Raw genomic sequence first — 20,656 nt, 5'->3', positions numbered from 1 at the left:
TTTTTTAATCATTCTTTCCAAAAGAAAAGAGGCCTAGAAGCGTGGCTAACGCTAATGGCACGCATACCAGAGGCTAACTGCCTAAGAAAACAGGCACAGAGACACTGAAAGAGGATTTCACCCATCTAATGAACACACTAGACTAGACAAATATCAAGATGTAGCCTATCCATCAGTGGACCAATTGCATGCTTTTGCAGAGGACAAGAAGCCTTCAGTCGACTCCTTCAGACATTAAGCACCCCCCACAGCGCAAATGGAATGATACAAAATATATATTTTTTTAATTATACTTTTTTTTTAGTCGACCAATAGTCGACTAACGGCAAATTTTGGCCAATCCTAGTCGACCATCCAAATACTTAGTCGGGGACAGCCCTACTGTGCATTGTTATTGCCGTTATGCTCTCTATGAGTTTGAAACATAGATTTGCATAACTTACTACTCAAGTAATTCATGCAAATATCCGATCTGGGAAAACATTACTTGTGCCCATCACTACTTTTTACACATAGAACCAAAAGATTTTCTTTTTTTACCGTTGACATTCAGTTTGCCTGGATTTTTGTATTTCCTCAATCCCTGAAACAAAGGAAAAGTTCATATCATCAGCTTTTGACAAATACAAAAACACAACTTATATTACCATTCAAACTTGTTTGATCGTTTATGGTCATTATTTATGTATAGAGTAAGTATGTGGTTGAAAATTGTGTGCCTTTAACCAATCGGTACCGGGCCAAGATTTATTTGATGTCACAAATAGATCAATACGGTCCGTATTAAGTGACATGTTTATTTTTCAAATTTAGCCAAGAATAAAGTGGCATTTCTTCACTTTGACGATGTTAGCATGGTTTTATTCACCATCAAAGATGAATTTCTCTTTACTCACAGCATAGTAACAGACACAATATTTCTGACACTGGGAATACATTCCCTGAGGTCCATAGATGCCCCTAGACACCAAGAACATGCAAATTAACCTTGTAGAAGTGAAGTAATCTTCCATTTACTTGGGTACTATGTACTTTTAGGCGAATAATCAGAAAATATGTCTAGGGCTTAACAGGTTGAGACCCACCAGTGGAGTTCCTTGTCCGTCCTGTCTCTCCACGATCACTGCCTTGGCCCGTACCATCCTCCCTGGCTGGGTCGAGCTCTTCTCCCAGGTCACCAGGTCTTCGCGCTTGTCCTCCTGAAGAAACATCAAATATGGTTTTGGGCTTGAAGTTAGAGATGGTGTATTTTTAAAGCCGCAATAACTTAAAGGGGAACTATTTTACTATTTCTTTCACTATTTGGGCACTTTTACACAATTCCTGTGAGTTTATGGAACACCTCTGTAATTATATATATTTTTTAATTCATTGTATTGTATTTCTAATCAAGTCTTCAAAAACAGCATTTTTCTACCTCAAGATCTTAAGCCGTTTTGAGCCTGGGCTCCAACCACAATGGTAAACCGCTGCGGGGCATGATGATTATCATGCAGCGGTGTCTTTCTGACATCACAAATCATCACATTTTCAGATGACTCAGTTCAGTGAGGGTGAATATTGTGAGGGGAGAATTGGAAGAATGCGCCAATATGAGAATTAGAGACATAGATCATATTAATATAAGTCCACATAGCTAGGAAACAATGCTAAACACTGAAAAAGGCCATTTATAAGATAGTTCCCCTTTAATATACCGTAATTCCTCTAATAGTAACCGGGTCTCAAATACAAGCCGGGTCTCTATTAATGGCCGGGTGCGCTCTTGAGCTAAGCAATTATAAGCCGGCCTCCTAATACAAGCCGGGTTACTAATATACTGAGCTGCATACTGAGCTAGTTACTTGATTTCACTTTGAAAACGTTGAAATGACCAGTGACCACCTGTAATTGCACTGTTTACTATTTCATACAGTACTTGGTTTCAATAAATGAACCCAGTACATTTTACTGGGTTCAAACTGACACAAAATGTTGATTTATTCATTATGATCCTTTTGAAAATTTGAAATATAGGCCTCCCTCTTATACAGGCCTCCTCCTAATACAAGCCTTGTACCCGCTACAGTTGAAACAAATACAAGCCGGGGTTACTATTAGAGGAATTACGGTATATATATATATATATATATTTTTTTTTTACAACTTTGTTTATTGATGTTTTTATGGCAATACAAAATGAGCAGTAGGTCAAACTGTACACATACAGTATAATGCTAGACATATTGCACATATCTACATATACCGGTAAGTAGTCAAAATATAAGTCTATTGAACGGATAGGAATACACCACAATTTTATTTATATATATCATTAGTTCTGAGACATAGCCAATTGGACAGATATTGATTGTATACTCAAGACAAGGATTGTACAGAAGACATAAAAAAAAAATATATATATATATATTAAAAACAAAATAAGGTAAACATTGGGTTACACGGTTACACCTCACCACATATGTAGACAGATTAACCAGCCAGCTAATACTAGGTTAAGTTCCCCAACATGGGTAAAGAAACGACCGCATGTTTTATCTAGCTGTCCCTTTTAAAGGGGACATGTACTATAAATGTCATTTTTCAGTCTCTAGCATTGTATTATAGTAATAAGAGTTCGTATCAATGTGTTTTAGTGTCTAAATACCATATTGGCGGATTGCTCTGATTCAGCTCAGATAATTTCCTTCTCCAGTAAATTAGGCCATCCTGATTTGAAGGCCTGAATGACGTTACTCAGGCTCTGGGTAGCAGACAGTGATGTGATTGGCTCTGTGGTTGTAGCTAATGCCCGCCCATAATCTACATAGACTGACTGTACACAGCGAGTGGAAACCACTTCCTCAATCTCTGCGTGCACTCTGGATGGAGAGAGAGAGAGAGATAGAGAGCATTCAGGAGCACTTGGGGGGGGGGGGGGGGGGGACCTGCCGCGCCACACACACCTCCGAACAGGAGTGATAGAAAGAAAAAAAGGAAGAGAGAGGGAGGAAGGGAGGCCCCCCCCCACAAGCTGCCGCGCAGCACGAGAGGCAGAGAACTCTCTCTCTCTCCCTCTCTCTCTCCCTCTCTTTTTTCGATTAGTCGACTAATCTAACGATTATTTCTGTCGATTATTTTTTCGATTAGTCGACTAATCTAACGATTATTTCTGTCACACCCTCCATCTCTGCTTCCTGTGGGCGCGGCTCCTTTTCCGGGCTCTTAGCAGACTTCTTAGCTTAACATAACAGACCGACAGTAAATTTGGGGGAACTAATGGGATAACTGGGGTTGCAACAAAAGTGCAACTAGGGCTAAAAACACAATGAAATAAAAATAATAATAATAATAATAAAAAATAATATATCCTTCTTAGCAGACTTCTTAGCTTAACATCCCAGGGAACTAATGGGATAACTGGGGATGTTGTTTGCTCCTGACAAGAGTCTCAAAGTCTGGGGTGATGGTAGACAAAGCAACTCTGAGGTCATGCTCAATGTTCAATCTGTTCCTCTGCTTTGTCTTCAGCTGGACCAGAGCTGAGAAGCCACTTACACAAAGATAGGTAGTGCAAAAAAAAGATATATATATAATTAATAAAAAAAAAAAGTATGACGCATCGACGCAAAAATTCAGCGTTGCCGAGTTTTTATGATCGACATCGTCGATTATGTTGACTAATCGTTGCAGCCCTATGTCCTACTGACCTACTCAAACACCCTGCGCCACCGGCCGGTCTGTTGTTTTTCCATCATTTATTTTCTTTGTTGACCAAACCCGGCCCGCATCAGGTTTTGAATGTTGTATGCATTAGTGGTCTGCACGGGCCTGGACATTAAGCCTGTGCCCAGCCCGAGTGCCCAGCCAGAGTCCGTGAGGTTCAGGCCCAGCCCGAGTTTGATTGATTGATTGAATACTTTATTGACACAACAGTAAGAGAAACAACATTTGGAAATCTTGTGGAAACATTGTGGAAATCTTTAAATGTAAAGTAGTTTCACCCAGCTGACAAGAGACTGGAGGCTAGGGCTGTCTTAAATACTTCGAAGCTTCGTTCGATGGGCATGGGATTCGAATATGAAAATAAAATTCGATTATGTAAAAAAAAAAAAAAAACTCAAATGACGGCTTACAATATTTCATGGAAGCAAAGTGTTTAGTTTGTCTAAGATTTTAAAAGGTTTAAACTTTACAGCAAAGGTCAGCCCTACTGGAGGCGTGGCCATTGTGCATGTGGCTTTTGTGTAGTTGAGTGGGCACTTGAGACGGTTTTTTCTGTGTTTAAATCATTCTGATGACAAACAGCAGAGAGGGTAGGATCATTTAACTGAATAATACTTGTATACCGGTACATAATTTTGAAGTGTGTGACTAAGAATTGTGTTGTGGAAATCTTTAAATGTAAAGTAGTTTCACCCAGCTGACAAGACTGGAGGCATGGCCATTGTCCATGGGCCTTTTGCTGCAGGTGTCATTCATCAGTAATTAGTGATAGTGATTTAAGGGCTTGCTGGCTTAGAGTCAGCGAAGCGTCGAGAAACGAAGCGGGACAAAGGGGAGTTGTACACCATAATACTATCTTTCACTCCACTCCAAGGCTGTACAGTGCGAGATATATGTTGCACGTGCTACAGCAACATCGATCTGTGCGATGAATGGATTTACTTCAGTAGCACTGGTGCGATAGGCATTCGGTTCATATCGATACTCTTATTTTGAAAATCCTGTGGCGGGTCTCATTTCCGCCCCAAGCGCAGCTCCAGCCATAATATCTATGGCTCCGGCAGCTAACAACGTTCGGTTCATATCGATACTCTTATTTTGAAAATCCCGTGGCAACTCGGCGAGTCATATTCGCCCAGTCCGTGCTAATGTCTGCTGGCATTAAAGCAGAGCAGGGCTACAGAGCAGTGCGCCTATTTTGCGACCCGAAATAAGTCTGATGTTTTTTTTTTCACAACGGGTCAAATGCATCTAACATGCTTTGCATCGTCGCCATTCCTTTATGCCCACATCGCCCGAAATTAACGTTACGTTAGCGTAAGCTAACAAGCTAATCCTGATCAGAGGCAGAGCCATAGAGAACAGCAGAAAGTGGGGACTGAGGAAAGGGAAAGGGGGGGGCACTCTACCTTTCTCGGTGTGTGTGCGCGTTTGGAAAGACAATGAAGTCAGGAGTATATTATAGTAAACTGAGGATTACGGAGGATGGACAGATAATGTTGATATTCAAATATAAAAAAATATATAATAAATTAATTCATGATCATCATGCAACATGAAACAATTGTAGAAACGGTTTGGGAGAGGAAGGGGTTTTAGGTTGCGTGTTGAGAGTTGTGAGTTGAAAAATTTACTTGAAGTTTAAAGCTCAATATATCAAAACGTGGCACTTTACAGTGAACAGGAGGTCTATTTGTATTAAAAACAATATTGTTTTTTCATTTAAATGTCTGGAATAACTCAATTAATTTTTTTCAAATTATATTTTTGTTACCTTTTTTGAGTTGATCTAAATGTTACTGATTGTGTTAAATGGGCTTATGATATCGTCTCATATCGATTGCAGGCACCTGCATCGTATCGTATTGTGGCAGATATCGGCAAATATCGTATCGTTAACGTGAAACTGGTGATTCCCAGTCCATACATCCAACACCAAATCCCATAATTCCTTACACGTAACATGTTTGGCTGTGTGACGTCAACTTGTCAGCATGAAAATGACAGCCAAACATGGTACTGCAACTAAATAACACAAATACAATAGGCACATTTGTGACTGTTACAAATATAACACGTTTTATACTTGTGCTACAAGATTTTGGCCTGTGCTACAAAACTATCAACCTCTGTAGCACGAGTGCTATGTGCAAAAAAAGTTTACGTACAGCCCTGCTCCACTCTGAAACATTTTCCTTTCCCTCCCACTCTGCTATTTCTCTACTACCTCGCTTCACCTTTCCCCCTGCCACTCTTGACACAACAATGTGTCTCATACCTATATCCACAATCTGCCCCTCCGGAACAGATTCAACACACCCACTGCAGTTTGCTAGCAACCCGGCTAATCTCTCCTACCCTCCTACAGCCACTAATATACCGGTCACAGTAAATCAATATTTTTCATAGTGTTGCAAAAAAAATTGCGATTTTAAAATCAAACGTATTAAAGTATTAAGACTTTGATTGCCTAAGGCTAAATTCATGATATACCATAGGTTGCCAGCTCTATTTGTCTATGGAGAAGTTCCCCTTCTTTGCAGGGCTATAACTTTTTAAATTCTATTGCTAAATTGCCATTATTAGGGCCCATTCAATGTCTTATATGTATTGTTCAGGGTGTATGAACGTTAAACTTTTTCATTCACATATTCATACTAAAATATGATCTAAAGTATAAGTATGTTTTCATCTCTTTCTGCAGCTTTCTCCAGAACGTGATTTATAGCCCCAAATGCATTATATTGATGATCAAATACAGTTTGATAGCAATCGGCGCGATATAAAAAAATCCAACTGGACGGACTTCTGGAAGTTACTACACGTCATCTGATGTTGACCGGATGGGCGAGGGGGCGTTTATAATTCTGTGGGCAGCGTTATACCATTAATCTAATGTGGGTCAAATGTTCATCATAGCAGTTAGTGTCGAACACTGAAATATTACACGCTAAAACTCACCCCAGTCTCCGCGGGCCGTTGGGCGATCAGACAGATCAGACAGTTTTCCATTATGGGATGTAAAAATACCCTGGTCCATTTCCATGTTGTATAATGGTATATACGTCCAAATCATGTTGTTTATCGAGTTATTGGCAACGGATCGCTATGTATTGTGTCAAGATGGAGTCGATGGAGAGAGTGGCCGGAAGTAATATGGGTGAACAGCACTTCAGCCACATCACTTCCTGTTTGGCGCTTCTGCCGATCGGCCACCAGATGGCGCTCTTGAACCGCTAGAGGATTGAGAGGAGCTCTGAACTGTGTGTGAAGGCTGCGGATGGAAAATATGATTCCGATCACAGATTTTTGAAATATTGATATCAAAGACGAGTTACGGCGTCTTCTGCAACTTGAGCATGGCGGGGAAGGACGCCTAAACTCGTCTTCTGGCAGTTAAAGTGTTAACATCACTAACATGTCACAAAAACATGTAGAATGTATATTATCATCAATAATACGTTAGTTTAGCAATAGATACCATTAGATAGTTTTAAGTTTTCGATTTGCTGAAGTCTATTGCAAGACGGCGACCATTTTGAACCATGGGAATTGTAGTCTTTTTGCAGCCATTTTGTGGAGGGCATGCATAGCTGTAGATCAGCGTTGGAATTTTTCCGAACTACACTTCCTGGCAGTTTCTATAGGGGTTCAAAGTTCAGCGTTCTGAATGAATTATATCAATAACCGTTATTATTCACGATAAGCCACAAAAGGTAACGTTTTTGACAAATATTGAAACGCAGTTAGTTTCTCCTCCCTATTGTTAGCATGTAGCAACAATTAGATCTGAAATTAGTTTCAAAATGGTTGCACTGTGGTGAAAATAAAAAAGTACAGTAAATTACAGTAGATATCATTATCTGTTCTTATGCACGCCTGGTGATACTAAATCCAAATTGAACTTGGGCATTTGAAAGATAATATATGTATATATATTAGGGCTGACCCCTATTAGTCGATTAATCGGTCAAAAGGAGCCGTAATCGACTAGCCAACCTCTTAGTCAAGAGGAAAAAAAAATAAAAAATTATAATATATATATTTTTGTATCATTCTTTCCAAAAGAAAAGAGGCCTAGAAGCGTGGCTAACGCTAATGGCACGCATACCAGAGGCTAACTGCCTACGAAAACAGGCACAGAGGCACTGAAGGATTTCACCCATCTAATGAACACATTAGCCTAGACAAATATCAAGATGTATCCATCAGTGGACCAATTGCATGCTTTTGCAGAGGACAAAAAGCCTTCAGTCGACTCCTTCAGACATTAAGCCAGGGATTAAAGCAAAAAAAAATCTCCTGACTGAACTTTTTTTCAGGCCAAGTTATATTCTTATTTTAATCTCCACTGTATTTTCTTTAATAGCGTTAGAGTTTTAAGGGAGCCTACTTGTAGAGCCTACTGTCCTGACTGACTATAGACCCTACTGTTGTGGTTCTTGTGCCAGGCAGGGAGGCTGTGTGCTGAGAGAGCGTGAATGCAAGTCTTGTGGCTAGCTTCTGATTGATGGCGAGCTAGCACTCTTTTCCCATTACTTTGAACCATGAACTAAATGGCTTGTTATCATACAAACAAGGGACTAAACACGTTTCGCAATTATACCACAACAACAATGGACAGTCTCCTCCCCACCGTTTGTATATATTTTTTTACCACGCACCCACCCCCTCCTAATGTACAGTCTCCTCCTCATCATATGTATATATTTACTATTAGGATCTCTGGGTAACAGTACTGTATATTTGCATATTGTATATGTGACAAATGTAACAGTACTATACCTGTAAGTCATGTATGTCCCTAATGTCATAAATGTCATGATGTCATGTATGTTGTGTATGTCATAAATGTCACTATGAATTGAAAATGGGGGACCCTGATGTCAACGAGACAAACATCTTTCTCTGGTCTGCATCCCCTTAACAATTGTGTGTATTGCTACTGGATTTACCAGATCCAGAGTGAATGAATGAAAACTTTATTTAATACACGAGACCCTCTTCTTGGGACCAAGTAAGGTTTCGTCGATAATCCAATGTACAGTTACCCCACCCAGCCTAGTCCCAACCACCTCCAATGTATAGTCCCCCCACCCCACCTACCCAACCTCCTCCAATGTATATACTCTCTTTTTTAGACTATTTTTGTATCACAAACAATACTGTATTTGTAAATCTGGTATGTCATAAATGTATAGATGTAGCAGTATTGTCTATCTGTATGTCATGACTCATGTGTGTCATATATGTTATGATGAATTGAAAATGGGGGACCCTGATGTAAACAAGACAAAAGTATTTCTCTGGTCTGCATCCCCATAACAATTGTGTGTATTGAGCCGTACTGTATTGTACCCATTCTGCAATTCTGTTAATAAAATGTTCAATCAATCAATCAATAAATATTTAACAGATTGCAGAATGGGTACAATACAGTATGGCTCAATACACACAATTGTTAAGGGAATGCAGACCAGAGAAAGACGTTTGTCTTGTTTACATCATCAGGGTCCCCCATTTTCAATTCATAGTGACATTTATGACATGCATGACATTGACATCATGACATAGGGACATACTACAGGTATATAGTACCGTTACATTTGTGACATATACGATATGCAAATATACAGTAATGTTACCCATAGATCCTGACAAAGATTATACATATGGGGAGGAGACTGTACATTAGGAGGGGGTGGGTGGGAGAGAAATATACAGTACTGTTACCCATAGATCCTAACAGAGATTATATACATATGATGGGGAGGAGACTGTACATTAGGAGGGGGTCAGGGGAGGAAATTAGGCCACTTTACTCGCCAAATGCGAGTATTTTTTACGTTTGGCGAGTAATTCATGAAGAGCACTCGCCAGTCTGGCGAGTACTTGTAATTACAAAACAAACAAAAAAATCATTCTGCAATCTGCTGATTCGCTCACTGGCACAAGCCGAACTCTGACTCCCCCCTTGATTCCTCCCATTTGCGCCTCAATCCAACCATAACCAATGAACATCATCGTTGTACAGATGCGCTCTAAGCTCCTCCAATGAACACTCATTTTCTAGAAGATGCCGCCCATCTAGGGGAAGTGGACAGATCACTGCGCGCGGACCTACAGACTCCTGCCACCGGCTTGACAACGTAGACAAACTTAGACAAAAACACATCAGTGGATGAAAATAATTACATGTAGTGTCGTCGCTTTCGGATATCAGTGCGGTCTGACATGGGGGCGAACAATAGCATGCGACGCGTCTCCTTCGAGTCGGATGAGAATGACAAGTCAACCAGGCACCAGCATTAGCCGGCTAGCTACCTAGCATGTAACAAGCTACCATAACGCGCGTTCAACATAGTGGACTATACTGAGCGGCTTTGCTTAAATGCAGCCGAGTGACATTTTATTATTACCGGGTTTCCCCCCATATCACCACTCGCCCATATGCCCTTCACAACGGTGATGTTGTCATACTTGGCATTCAGAATACACCTGCTGAACCCCTAGCGTTGTCGATTCGGTTCCAATGTATTGTCATCTTACAGCACAAGTACAGTACAACCAGAATACATTTGGCATCCAACCAGAGTGCAAATGTAACAAGTCAAGTTGTTTTATTTAGCTATTACATTACAGTGAAATGCTTGGTTCTTTCACTGCCCAACTCAGTCCAACCTAGACCAGTCCAACCTAGTCCAGTCCAGCCCAGCATCTTTCACTGCCTAGTTCAGCCCAACCCAGTCCAGAATAGTTCCCTCTTTCATGTTAATATGTGATATCCTAATATTTTGAAGAGTAGAGACAGTGTGATTAATACATGTTGTATGCTAATATTGTGAAGAGTAGAGACTGTTATTAATGTTTTATGCTAATAAATATTTTAAAGAGTAGAGACACGGTGTGATTTTTACTATGATTGAAAATCAATTTAGACAAAGACATACAAAGAAGTAATTATCACAATTAGCGATTTTTTTGGGCTGGTAAAAAATCAGTTTGTCTGGTAAAAAAAATCAGATACTCGCCAGTTGGCTGGTAAGCCAAAAAGTTAGTTTCCTCCCCTGGAGGGGGTGGTAGAAAAAAGATACGGTGGGGAGAGAATATACGTTGGGGAGGAGACTGTCTACAGATACACCTGTGTGATGTTGCTACGGAGTTAAGCTAATAAACGTATACTCACAACCACAGCAGGGGACTCACGTATTGTACTGTGAAGTAACACGACAATGACAAACGTGTTGTTTCTGTTTTTCTTTTTGACATAGTTGCGGCACACGGAACAAGTTAACAACTCACCACTACAGCCCCCAGTAGCGCTGCCTAGCCAGTCTCTTCAAACGTCCTCTCCTCTCGAAACTTTCTTTTGTTAGGTGGTCCCGCTGATCCTTTTCATCTGAGAAACCAGCGGTGGGTTTTCTTTTTAGTGGCCGGCTTACTCCTTCCATTTAACCGACACTATTATTAGCTAACGTTAGCTACTCGGTATAGCAGCGAGTGCAAGCAGCGTGGTGGCTGTGACGTCGGGTCAACAAGCAGAGTTAACGCGCGAGGCTGCAAAAAAGGCGACTCGTAGAACCAAAACACACTGCAGTTTTTAATTATTTTACATGACTATTTTGTTACCCTGCCATGTGGCGGACAGACTTCTCAGACCTCGCAAATGTGTAACTCGCCCAATAGCCTGCAGCTGCGGAGCGAGCCTCCGGAGCGCGCAGCGTAATCCTGTCTCTCGAGTCGCTGAGTGATGACTCTGCTTGGCGCGGTGCGATAGATTATTTTTTCATATTTGGCGCCTCTGATTGGCTCAATTTTCTTTCAATCTGTATGCATCTACAAATCATATTATACCAGGTAGCCAATTCCGTCAGACTGCGAATCAAATGGACGGATCTCCCCAATCAAATTGACGGAAATCCGTCTGGAGACGGAACGCTTTCATGCATGCATTAAGCACCCCCCAGAGCCCAAATGGAATGATACAACAAAAAAACAGGGCTATATATATTATACTTTTTTTTGTCGACCAATAACGGCAAATTTTGGCCAATCATAGTCGACCATCCAAATCCTTAGTCGGGGACAGCCCTAATATATATATAAATGTGCGAATTGACTATAATAAGGTAATTTATAAGCCTCCTATTCTATATTCTATAATATTTCAAATTGCATTGGTCCGGATGGGAGAATTCAGTACTGTATCTACAGAACCTTCCGTTTAATCATCTTCCCTTTATTAATTTCCTTAGATTTTTTTTGTACACATGATCTCAAGAAGGTACTGAACGAGATCAGTGGCAGTTTTTTTTGTTTGGTCATTATTAGCATGGTGTTATTCACTGTCAAAGATGCAAAGAAAAATCATAATTCATATTCTCCTTTGTTTCATCACAATTTAAGCAAGCCTAGTAATAGACACAATATTTCTGACACTTTGAATACATTCCCTGAGTTCCATAGATGTACCTAGATACCAAGAATATGCAAATAGCCCTTGTAGAAGTGGAGCAATATTCCATTTACCTAGGTATATATTTTAGGCAGATTTTCACCACGGGTAGAACAGGTTAAAGAAGACATGTACAGCCCATGGGGACATTACCTTGTGATTTCGGGCTTTACAAAATAAATTGAGATTTTATTTGATTTCCCATGACATTTCCTGAACGCTTTGGTCATGGGCATCATTTTCCATCACTTTTACAGGTCTGGAAAACACAAGTTCCCAAATTCCTGTATTTTTCCACGAGCCTATGAACCCCGTCCCTTACCAGGTATTTCTGTCGATGTTTGCGTCCGATGATGTGCATAACCATGAAGGTCATGTTTCCCTCGTTAGTGCCACACAGCATACAGCGGTAGTTGGGGCCTGGTGTAGTGTCAGGATCATGCGGGCCACGTGGCATCTCCTCCAGAAACTTCAAACCTGGAGGTAGAAGAACAAAGTGTTACACATGTTAAAGCAGGGTTCCAACAGACATTGCAAAATGAAATTCAAGGACTTTCCCAGGCACTATTTTTCATTTTAAAAGGGGCATTTAAAAAGGATACAATTCACTCTTAAATGCTGTTTTTTATTGAAAAGAAATCAGATCCAATATGTATGACGTAATTAAAACCAATTTCAGACAATTAGTTACACTTTAGATAAAAATTATTTATTTCTTGATTCAAGATTTTTTTTTATCATGGATGAACAAAACTTTCAATGCGAATGGTTGATTTGAATTTCAAGGGCTTTTTAAGCACCTTGTTAAAAAATAGGCTGTTTTCAAGGAATTCCAGGCCTCGACTTTTTGGTCAAAATTCAAGCAATTCAAGGACCTTGTGCGAACCCCGTTAACTCATTCAGGCCTTGTAGCTAACGTGCCAGGTCTCCATTACATATTTTCACTGTACGTCACTGTTTGGAGAGCTATATCTATATTATATATTATAGCTATGGGGACAATATACTATGGTCATTTGACAGTGACTTTCTTCTGTCCAAGATGCAAAAAAGAGATTATTTTTCCATGCATACATTCGCGTGTTATCCCGTGGTGAATATAAGTATAATTTCAGAGTGATCCGGGATCATTCCTGGGAAGGGAGTAATAGGGCGCAACGTGAATTCTACTATAAGCGTTGGCGTTGCTTGCCTGGACACGCCACTATTTCTAGGGGTGCACCGATGTATCGGTCGGGTGCCTTGTTGACTGCAATCGGCCTATAAGCTCGAATGTGCCGATGGCAGTAGCCGATAAATATCCATCAATTTGTGTAGCGTCAAAAGACAAAAAAAAGTTCACTTGCGACCTGCACAACGCCGTCCCCAGTCCCCCACACACACACACACGCTACTGCATCAAAGTTACTACTTATGATTAACAAGGCATTCGTTTTGTGGCATTAACGTTATATAGTTAGTGTTAGTATATAGTACACGTTCAAAAACACCAGCATATTATTTACCCGAACGTAGCAAGCATTATGCGTTCATACTAGCTCAGTTCCTTCTGTTGCTCATAGAGCCCTGAGTTTTACCCATTCTGCAATCTGTTAATAAAGTTTTCAATCAGACACATGTATAGAAAGGCTTTGTTTTATTATAACATTCGTTGCAGTAAAATCATTATGCCTCGTTTAAGTCATCCTGCGGAGCTAAAAGCTAAACGTCGGCCGCGCCGCCGTTGTTGTAGAATACCTCTCGTCAAAATCAATGGCGGACAAAAGCGGAAGTAAAAAATGGATACGCGCTTGCCGATTGGTGGTAACAGCAGAGGCGGGTGCAAGCGGTGTGTGACTTAATTGGCAGAATCGACTGTCAATCAAAATGTCATTGGTTGAGACAATAGTACCCAGCTGCAGCCCAGGCGGTAGACCATACTGGGAGAACTAGTATCTAGCTGCAGCCCTGCAGAACATACTGGGAGAGAGATAGTGCTATTTCTTGATGTTTCCTTTTTTTAAGTAAGTAAAGAGGCCTATGTTCATATCGGTGAGGACAATTTGTAACACAAATATACAGTAGTTTCATAAAAATAAAATATATATAATATATTACAAAAAAAAAATTACAAAAAAAATATGTTGCCACAAATATCGGTATCGGCCGATTGTGTTAGTTGAACAATCGGTATCGGTATCGGTGGCCAATTTTCATATCGGTGCATCCCTAACTATTTCCTTTTTTTTTAAGACTTTATTTTTTGGCGTTTTTTTTTTCGCTTTATTTCCACTGGGCAGTCCAGTAGGGAGAGACAGAGGAGAAATGGGAGACAGAGTGGGGGGAAGACATTCGGGAAATAACGACGGGTTCGGGAATCGAACCCGGGTCGCCCGTGTCGCGGCTGAGCGCGCTATGTGGTTCGCCACTGGGGCGCCCCTGTCCCTAACTATTTCCAAATCAAATGTATATAATAGGTATTATGTTTCATCATGAATTGCATTTTGGCAATCTCAAAATCCTTTCATATGGCAACACAGAGGTCAATGGATGAATAATGATTAAAAATAGCGAATAAAAGAAAAAAAACGACCAAAACCCGAGATATCTCTGGTCTGGCAGCCAACGCATGGCGAGTTAACCCGAGATATCTCGGGTGTGGCAATTAAAGAGTTAAAGGGAAGAGTTTCCAGGGCTTTCTTCAGGATATTCAAATAAGATGGTGCAGAGTCTCAAATCTTTATTTATTATTTTCTTTTTAAACACATGGTGGCACTGAGTGTCCTTGTGGTGAGGAGGTTTGTGTTTTCCTTCGGTCATGGGACCGGGGGAGATGAGGGCGGCCCGCGGGTGTGGCATTCCCATCGCTGTGCATGGCGGTGTGAGTGGCGTGTGGGCTGTTTGTGTTTTCCTTCGGTCATGACTTGCTTTATGTGGATGTGGTGGAGATTGATGTTTGGGGGACTGGCTGTTCCGGGGGGAGGTGCACATGCTTCGAGCAACACTACTTATTTTATGCCTATTCTTGCACTTTCTACATTGCACTGCTTTTATTGTCTTTCATACCTAATTACCTATTCTTATGTCAGCACTTTATGCATAGCTTTTATTCTGTCAACTGTATGCAAATTGTATGCCTGTTCATGTTATGCTATTTTCTGTGAAGCACTTTGAGCTGCAATCCATGTATGAAAGGTGCTATATAAATAAAGTTATTATTATACCCAGGGTTCCCACACATTGCAAAATTAAATTCAAGGTCTTTTAAGTACTTTTCCAAGCACTATTTTTCATTTTCAAGGATGTCACTCGAAGGATACAATTCACTTTTAATTTTGCTGTTTTTTTTTAAGCATCTTCTTGGCCTGGTTGCCAGCTAGAGCAAGCTAGAGCATCACACACAAAGAAATGAGGAAAAGCAGTTGGAACGCGCAAGACCGCAACTCGTCAGACTGCAAAAATTAAAACGACATATTACGTTTTTGGCCGACAAGCGTTCAGTGTCAAAAACGAGACAATACGTTTTTGGATTGTTTATTGATCCCCACTCTACAGACCTGCCGGGAGCGATCTGCAGCATTTAGGCACGGAATTCCGTTGCATAAGCGTATTTGACCATCGAAACGTGTATAGACATATACACTGGTAATCACTATGGCGATGCGAACACTTGGAATTATTCTTCTTGGAATACCTTCCGGCTAAGGTAAGGTACATTCTGTCTATTTTACCGAATCTGAAACGTGTTTTTCTAACGATCAGTCCTGTGTTTCACTGGACGAAAAACATGGTCGGCAAACACGATCAGAGTTTTGAGTTAAAACGACCCCCTTGATGATTGTGATGATACATGTCATATACCTTTGATATGGGAGTATGTGGAGTTCCATGGGGCCAGAACGATTTGGGCTTATTGCACATTTATCTCGCGATCTATGAAAAAATACTGGATTATCTTGGAGATGCGATGTTTAGCGTGTAATAAACTACAAACTACAGCGTGTGGAAACAAACTATTATTGCCATCTTGCACTACAAGTAACGTTTGTCAAAATGAGCTACACCATGTCCCCACAGCTGTAATACAGAACACACACACAGCTTCGCAAACATAGTGAAACGACCGCGGAAACGACTATAAAACTGGCACCCTCACAACACAACGCGCTAACAGCGTGGCAGTCAAAGTGTTAAAACAGAACAAAAAAAAATATTTCTTGATTCAGAACAATTTGATCATGGATGAACAAAACATTCAATGTGAATGGTTCATTTGAATTTCAAGGACTTTTTAAGCACCTTGTTAAAAAATTTACTGTTTAAGGAATTCTAGGCCTCGACTTTTTTTAATCAAGCACTTTAAGCACTTCAAGGACCTTGTGCGACCCCTGTTTACCATTGTTTAGAGAAAGCCCTGGGTTTTCTTGTAAATAGCGCACTTTTGTTTATATTCACATTTCCACCCAAAAAGAGTTTTCTGTTGTTGCCCTCTAGTCTACAAACCGAATACATTTCCTACCCGATATAACCGTGGCCAAGTCCTGCAATGTTTACGTCCCATCCATGTTAAGATTCATTTTTGGTTTTGGCAACGCCTACCTCCTTTGATTGACAAGTTAGCTCAGTCAATAGTTAGAGAGTTAGATATAGACCAATCAAAGTGAAGCACAAGGGCATGTTTAGTTTACACACGTCCAGTGGACTCTTTGTGTGTTCTACGACGTCATGTAGGGCTGGGCGATATGGCCAAAAACGTTATCGGCGATAAAATGATAAAATTATTTTCATATAACTCGATATCGATAATTATCGTCGATATAATTTCTGTCAAGTTTAATTAACTTCTTATGCCCGGCGCCGATGGACGGGCTATTAATAGACTTGTTTTGCTGCTGCGAATGTCTCGAGTTGATGTCATCAGTCCGTGCACGTTCTTCTACACACCAGTGCATAGATTATTATATTCCACCAGGGGGCAACCTGAACCTACCGCCACTTATAGGAATGGAACTAACAGTTAGCCAGAGCAAGCGGTGTATCCCATGACAATGTACTAACTATCACCCTAAAATACTCCGTTCCGCCCCAATACATTGCAACGACGTCCACCGCATACCCCACACTACTCTAACCGTGGCCTCAGAATTCACGCCACACACCCACTCCGCCCGTAAACTATAAAATAGCGGCGTGCAAGCTAATGATCCTAGCCAGCCTTGTTTACTATTAGAGTCCTACCTCTCTACCCAGAGGTGCACCGCGGGTCTCCTTCCCTGTCGGCCATTTCCTTCACTGATTGGTTGTTAGTGCGTGTGCTCATATCCAAGCTTGGAAAATCGATATATCGAAACTTTGCGACCACGTTTCATGTTTATTTCGAGGAAATAATTTATTGCGATAGTTATCGTTATCGTTTTATCGCCCAGCCCTACGTCACGCGCATGCTTGTGGCATGCACAGGCGTCTTTGTGCGCACTGGGATATTACGTGATACGTGATGTTTGGGGGGGGGGGGGCAATCTCAGCAACTAGTGGTCTAGAAACTCAACTGGATTTAACATAGCTGCCCATTGCCAAAATTGTGGTTGGAATCAATTGGTCTGATGCAAGATGATAGAACAATAGCATCCAGAGTGAAAATGTCTAATGTTATCCATGTTTGACCATTACACATAAACATAGAATTGGTGAATTTTTTATATAGCGCTTTTAACCAAAGCGATTTACAATTTGTTCCTCACATTCAACTAGGGATGCCCCGATCACGTTTTTTGCCACCGATACCGATCACCGATCGTCGTGAGCCATATCGGCCGATATTTGATATATATATTTTTTTATAAAATATATATATTATATAATTAAGACTTGTACTTGTATTATCTGCGAGACATCGCCATCACGCAACAAGCTCCACTGTCTGTGTGTACTCTAGTAGCCTCCAGTTACGGCCAGGATTCTCCGGAGCTGCAGCTAGACCCTATACTCGAGTAGCCTGCAGCTACGGCCATGATTCTCCAGAGGTGCAGCTGGACCCTATTGATCATATTCAACAACATGCCCTCAGCTCGAATACGCATCGAATGAGTGTTATAAAACATTGATATCAGGAGCTATCTGTGGCTACTGCTGGCCGGCTATATAACGTTGATACAGCGCCTCTGTGAACTATTTAGTTCAGTGGGACATTTCGTTTTGGACAGTGAGCTGGTGTCAGCTAACATGAGCTAGCTGAGGTATCATACAGTACACGTCTCTACTAGAGTTTGCTGGAGCGTTTGTTGATGTCAGGAGCTATCGGTAGCTGGCCGGCTAGATACCGTTCGGTTAGACAATGCCTCATCATGTATTGGACTGGAAGTGAATGGTTGACTGGGTCATTTTGTAACGGTAGCTAACGTTAGCTAAGGGAGACGCCGTCCTCCCGGCTCCCGTCCCACTAGACTAGACTACTAGACCCGTGTTTACATGCGCACGGGAGGGGCTGGAGGGAGGAGCAGACGCCGCACAGCTCCCGGTGTCTGAGACAGAACTAAGCGAGACGAGCGAGTGAGATCGGGTTTGACGATCGGCGAAAATAAAGCATTATCACCGATCACCGATCGCATATTTATACTGATTATCGGCCGATAACGATCGGTGGCCGATCGATCGGGGCATCCCTACATTCAACCCATTCACTCACATTCACACACCGACGGCAACCATGCAAGATGCCAACCTGCTCATCTGGAGCAATTAGGGGTTAAGTGTCTTGCTCAAGGACACTTGGACATGCTGCCCGGGAGGAGCGGGGATCGAACCGGGAACCTCCAGATTATCTACCTCCTGAGCCACTGTCGGCCTCAGAAGAAACGTGAGCGATTTAAAAGTAATTGATTTGCTCACCAATGATGGGTTCATCAAGTAGCAGGTATTTCAGGTACTGTACGATGTCCTTGAAGTCTGGTACTAGGTTACCCCTGACAGCAAGCCCTGGCAGGACAAAACAATAGCAGTTAGTGCAAAGACACACACAACCTTGATACCAAATGATTTTAAGTGATACATATTTCCACACATGCCATGCTGAAAAAAACAAGCATGGCATAACCTCTGTACAGTAGAGAAACCACTTTGAGTGCAGCAGGGTTCAATCTGCCATTTGTAAGATGTTCTCAACTCAGTCTTGATAAAAGCAAATTATTTAAAATGTAAGGAAAGACTAGCTAAAAGCTATTACAATATTAACACTATAATTTACTTTTGTGAAACATCTTTAAAAACCTGCATACCCCACCCCTCTATTGAATATTGACAAAAGAAAAGTGTTGCGTCACTGTCAACTGTTCATAAACACATGTGGGTGTGGCCTACAAATCTTTTAAATGCTGTTGCTTTAACAAATGCATCATTCCTATTGTGGGGAAAAAGAAATATGCCAAAGCGTCTGTTACAGTAAGCACTGTGACTTAACTTGGCCTCGACTCATTTCCTTTATTTACAGAACAAAAAGGAAATCTGACAATCCCAATTAAATCCTTAGGCTACGATCGCCCTCGTGTTAGCTGGGGACGACGACTCTTGTCATCCAAATTCACTGGATCCTAGGATTAGCTCCTCTCTCTGGAAGCGGTAAACAGAAAAGCGGTCCTTCTGTTGTCACCCCATCTTCTCCGCATTGGTTCCTTGTTGGATTAAGCTCTGAATAGGTGCACAACATTATGCACAAGTCCTTCCGTTGTCACAGAAGTTGCAGATGTATCGTCTTTACACAAAGTCTAAAGTGAGTCCATAGTTTTGAATGCGATAAAGTGTAATCCTCTTTGGTCCAATGTCAGGAAAACCAACTAGTTAAGACTGTGGTTAACTAACTAACCACAGTATGTCTGAAAAGGTATTGAACCTGTGAAAAAAAAAGGCAATCCAAAAGCTGGCCACAAATAACCACTTCTGAGGGGCATGTTGATACAACATGCATGTCCCCGGCCTCCATTGTGGTTTGAAGCTATTTGAAGGGCGTGAGACTAAATGTATCTCGAGTGCGCCATTTGAGTTGTCGTCTTAGACCGCCTGAGACCGGTTTATTCATGAGTTGCATTATTAGTACAATGCATTTCCAGAACGTGCCTATGTTCACACCTGACGCCACAGGTGTTTTCCTTCACATGGGTCAGTGGGTGATGTACGCCATAGCCCACGTGTCATGCATATGAAAGATAGGCAAAGGCACAAATGTGAAAAAGGAAATGGCAAATGCAAAAATGTCGTTTTGGTGTATGCTTTTTTTGTCTGAAGCGTCTGCAGCACTCGGAGTGTGTTGGTGCGACACTAAAAGGGGACCACCACAATTCTGACTGAGGCAGGGAAACACACCAAACTGAGTTTCCCCATGTAGTGGCGAGGAAGGGGCAGTTACCGTTGCACTGCGGCAACGGCTAAAAGGACAGAACTCTTGGTGCGGCTGGGTAGCGCAGTGGACTAAGCACTCGCCTACCACCGCAGAGATTCTGGGAGCTACACTGTAGCACGCAACAC

At 41.4% G+C, this 20,656-nt stretch overlaps 1 protein-coding gene across 2 annotated transcripts in view; it reads right to left on the bottom strand.

Moving 5' to 3' along the window:
• LOC311226332 (uncharacterized protein) overlaps positions 1–20,656 on the bottom strand; it is a 73,359-nt gene that overhangs the window by 36,956 nt on the left and 15,747 nt on the right. For both annotated transcript variants that reach the window (XM_084311751.1, XM_084311752.1), the window contains 4 exons: positions 19,028–19,114; positions 12,483–12,637; positions 1,086–1,199; positions 541–583 (listed from right to left, as the gene is read on the bottom strand). In XM_084311751.1, the coding sequence (XP_084167877.1) occupies positions 541–583; positions 1,086–1,199; positions 12,483–12,637; positions 19,028–19,114 (399 nt within the window). The remainder of the gene's footprint in view (positions 1–540; positions 584–1,085; positions 1,200–12,482; positions 12,638–19,027; positions 19,115–20,656) is intronic.

Source organism: Notolepis coatsorum (genome assembly GCF_963971535.1).
Source record: "Notolepis coatsorum genome assembly, chromosome: 4".
NCBI classification, from domain to species: domain Eukaryota; kingdom Metazoa; phylum Chordata; class Actinopteri; order Aulopiformes; family Paralepididae; genus Notolepis; species Notolepis coatsorum.
The sequence above is the reverse complement of the archived record's forward strand: the minus strand, read 5'-3'. Positions and strand labels throughout refer to the sequence as shown.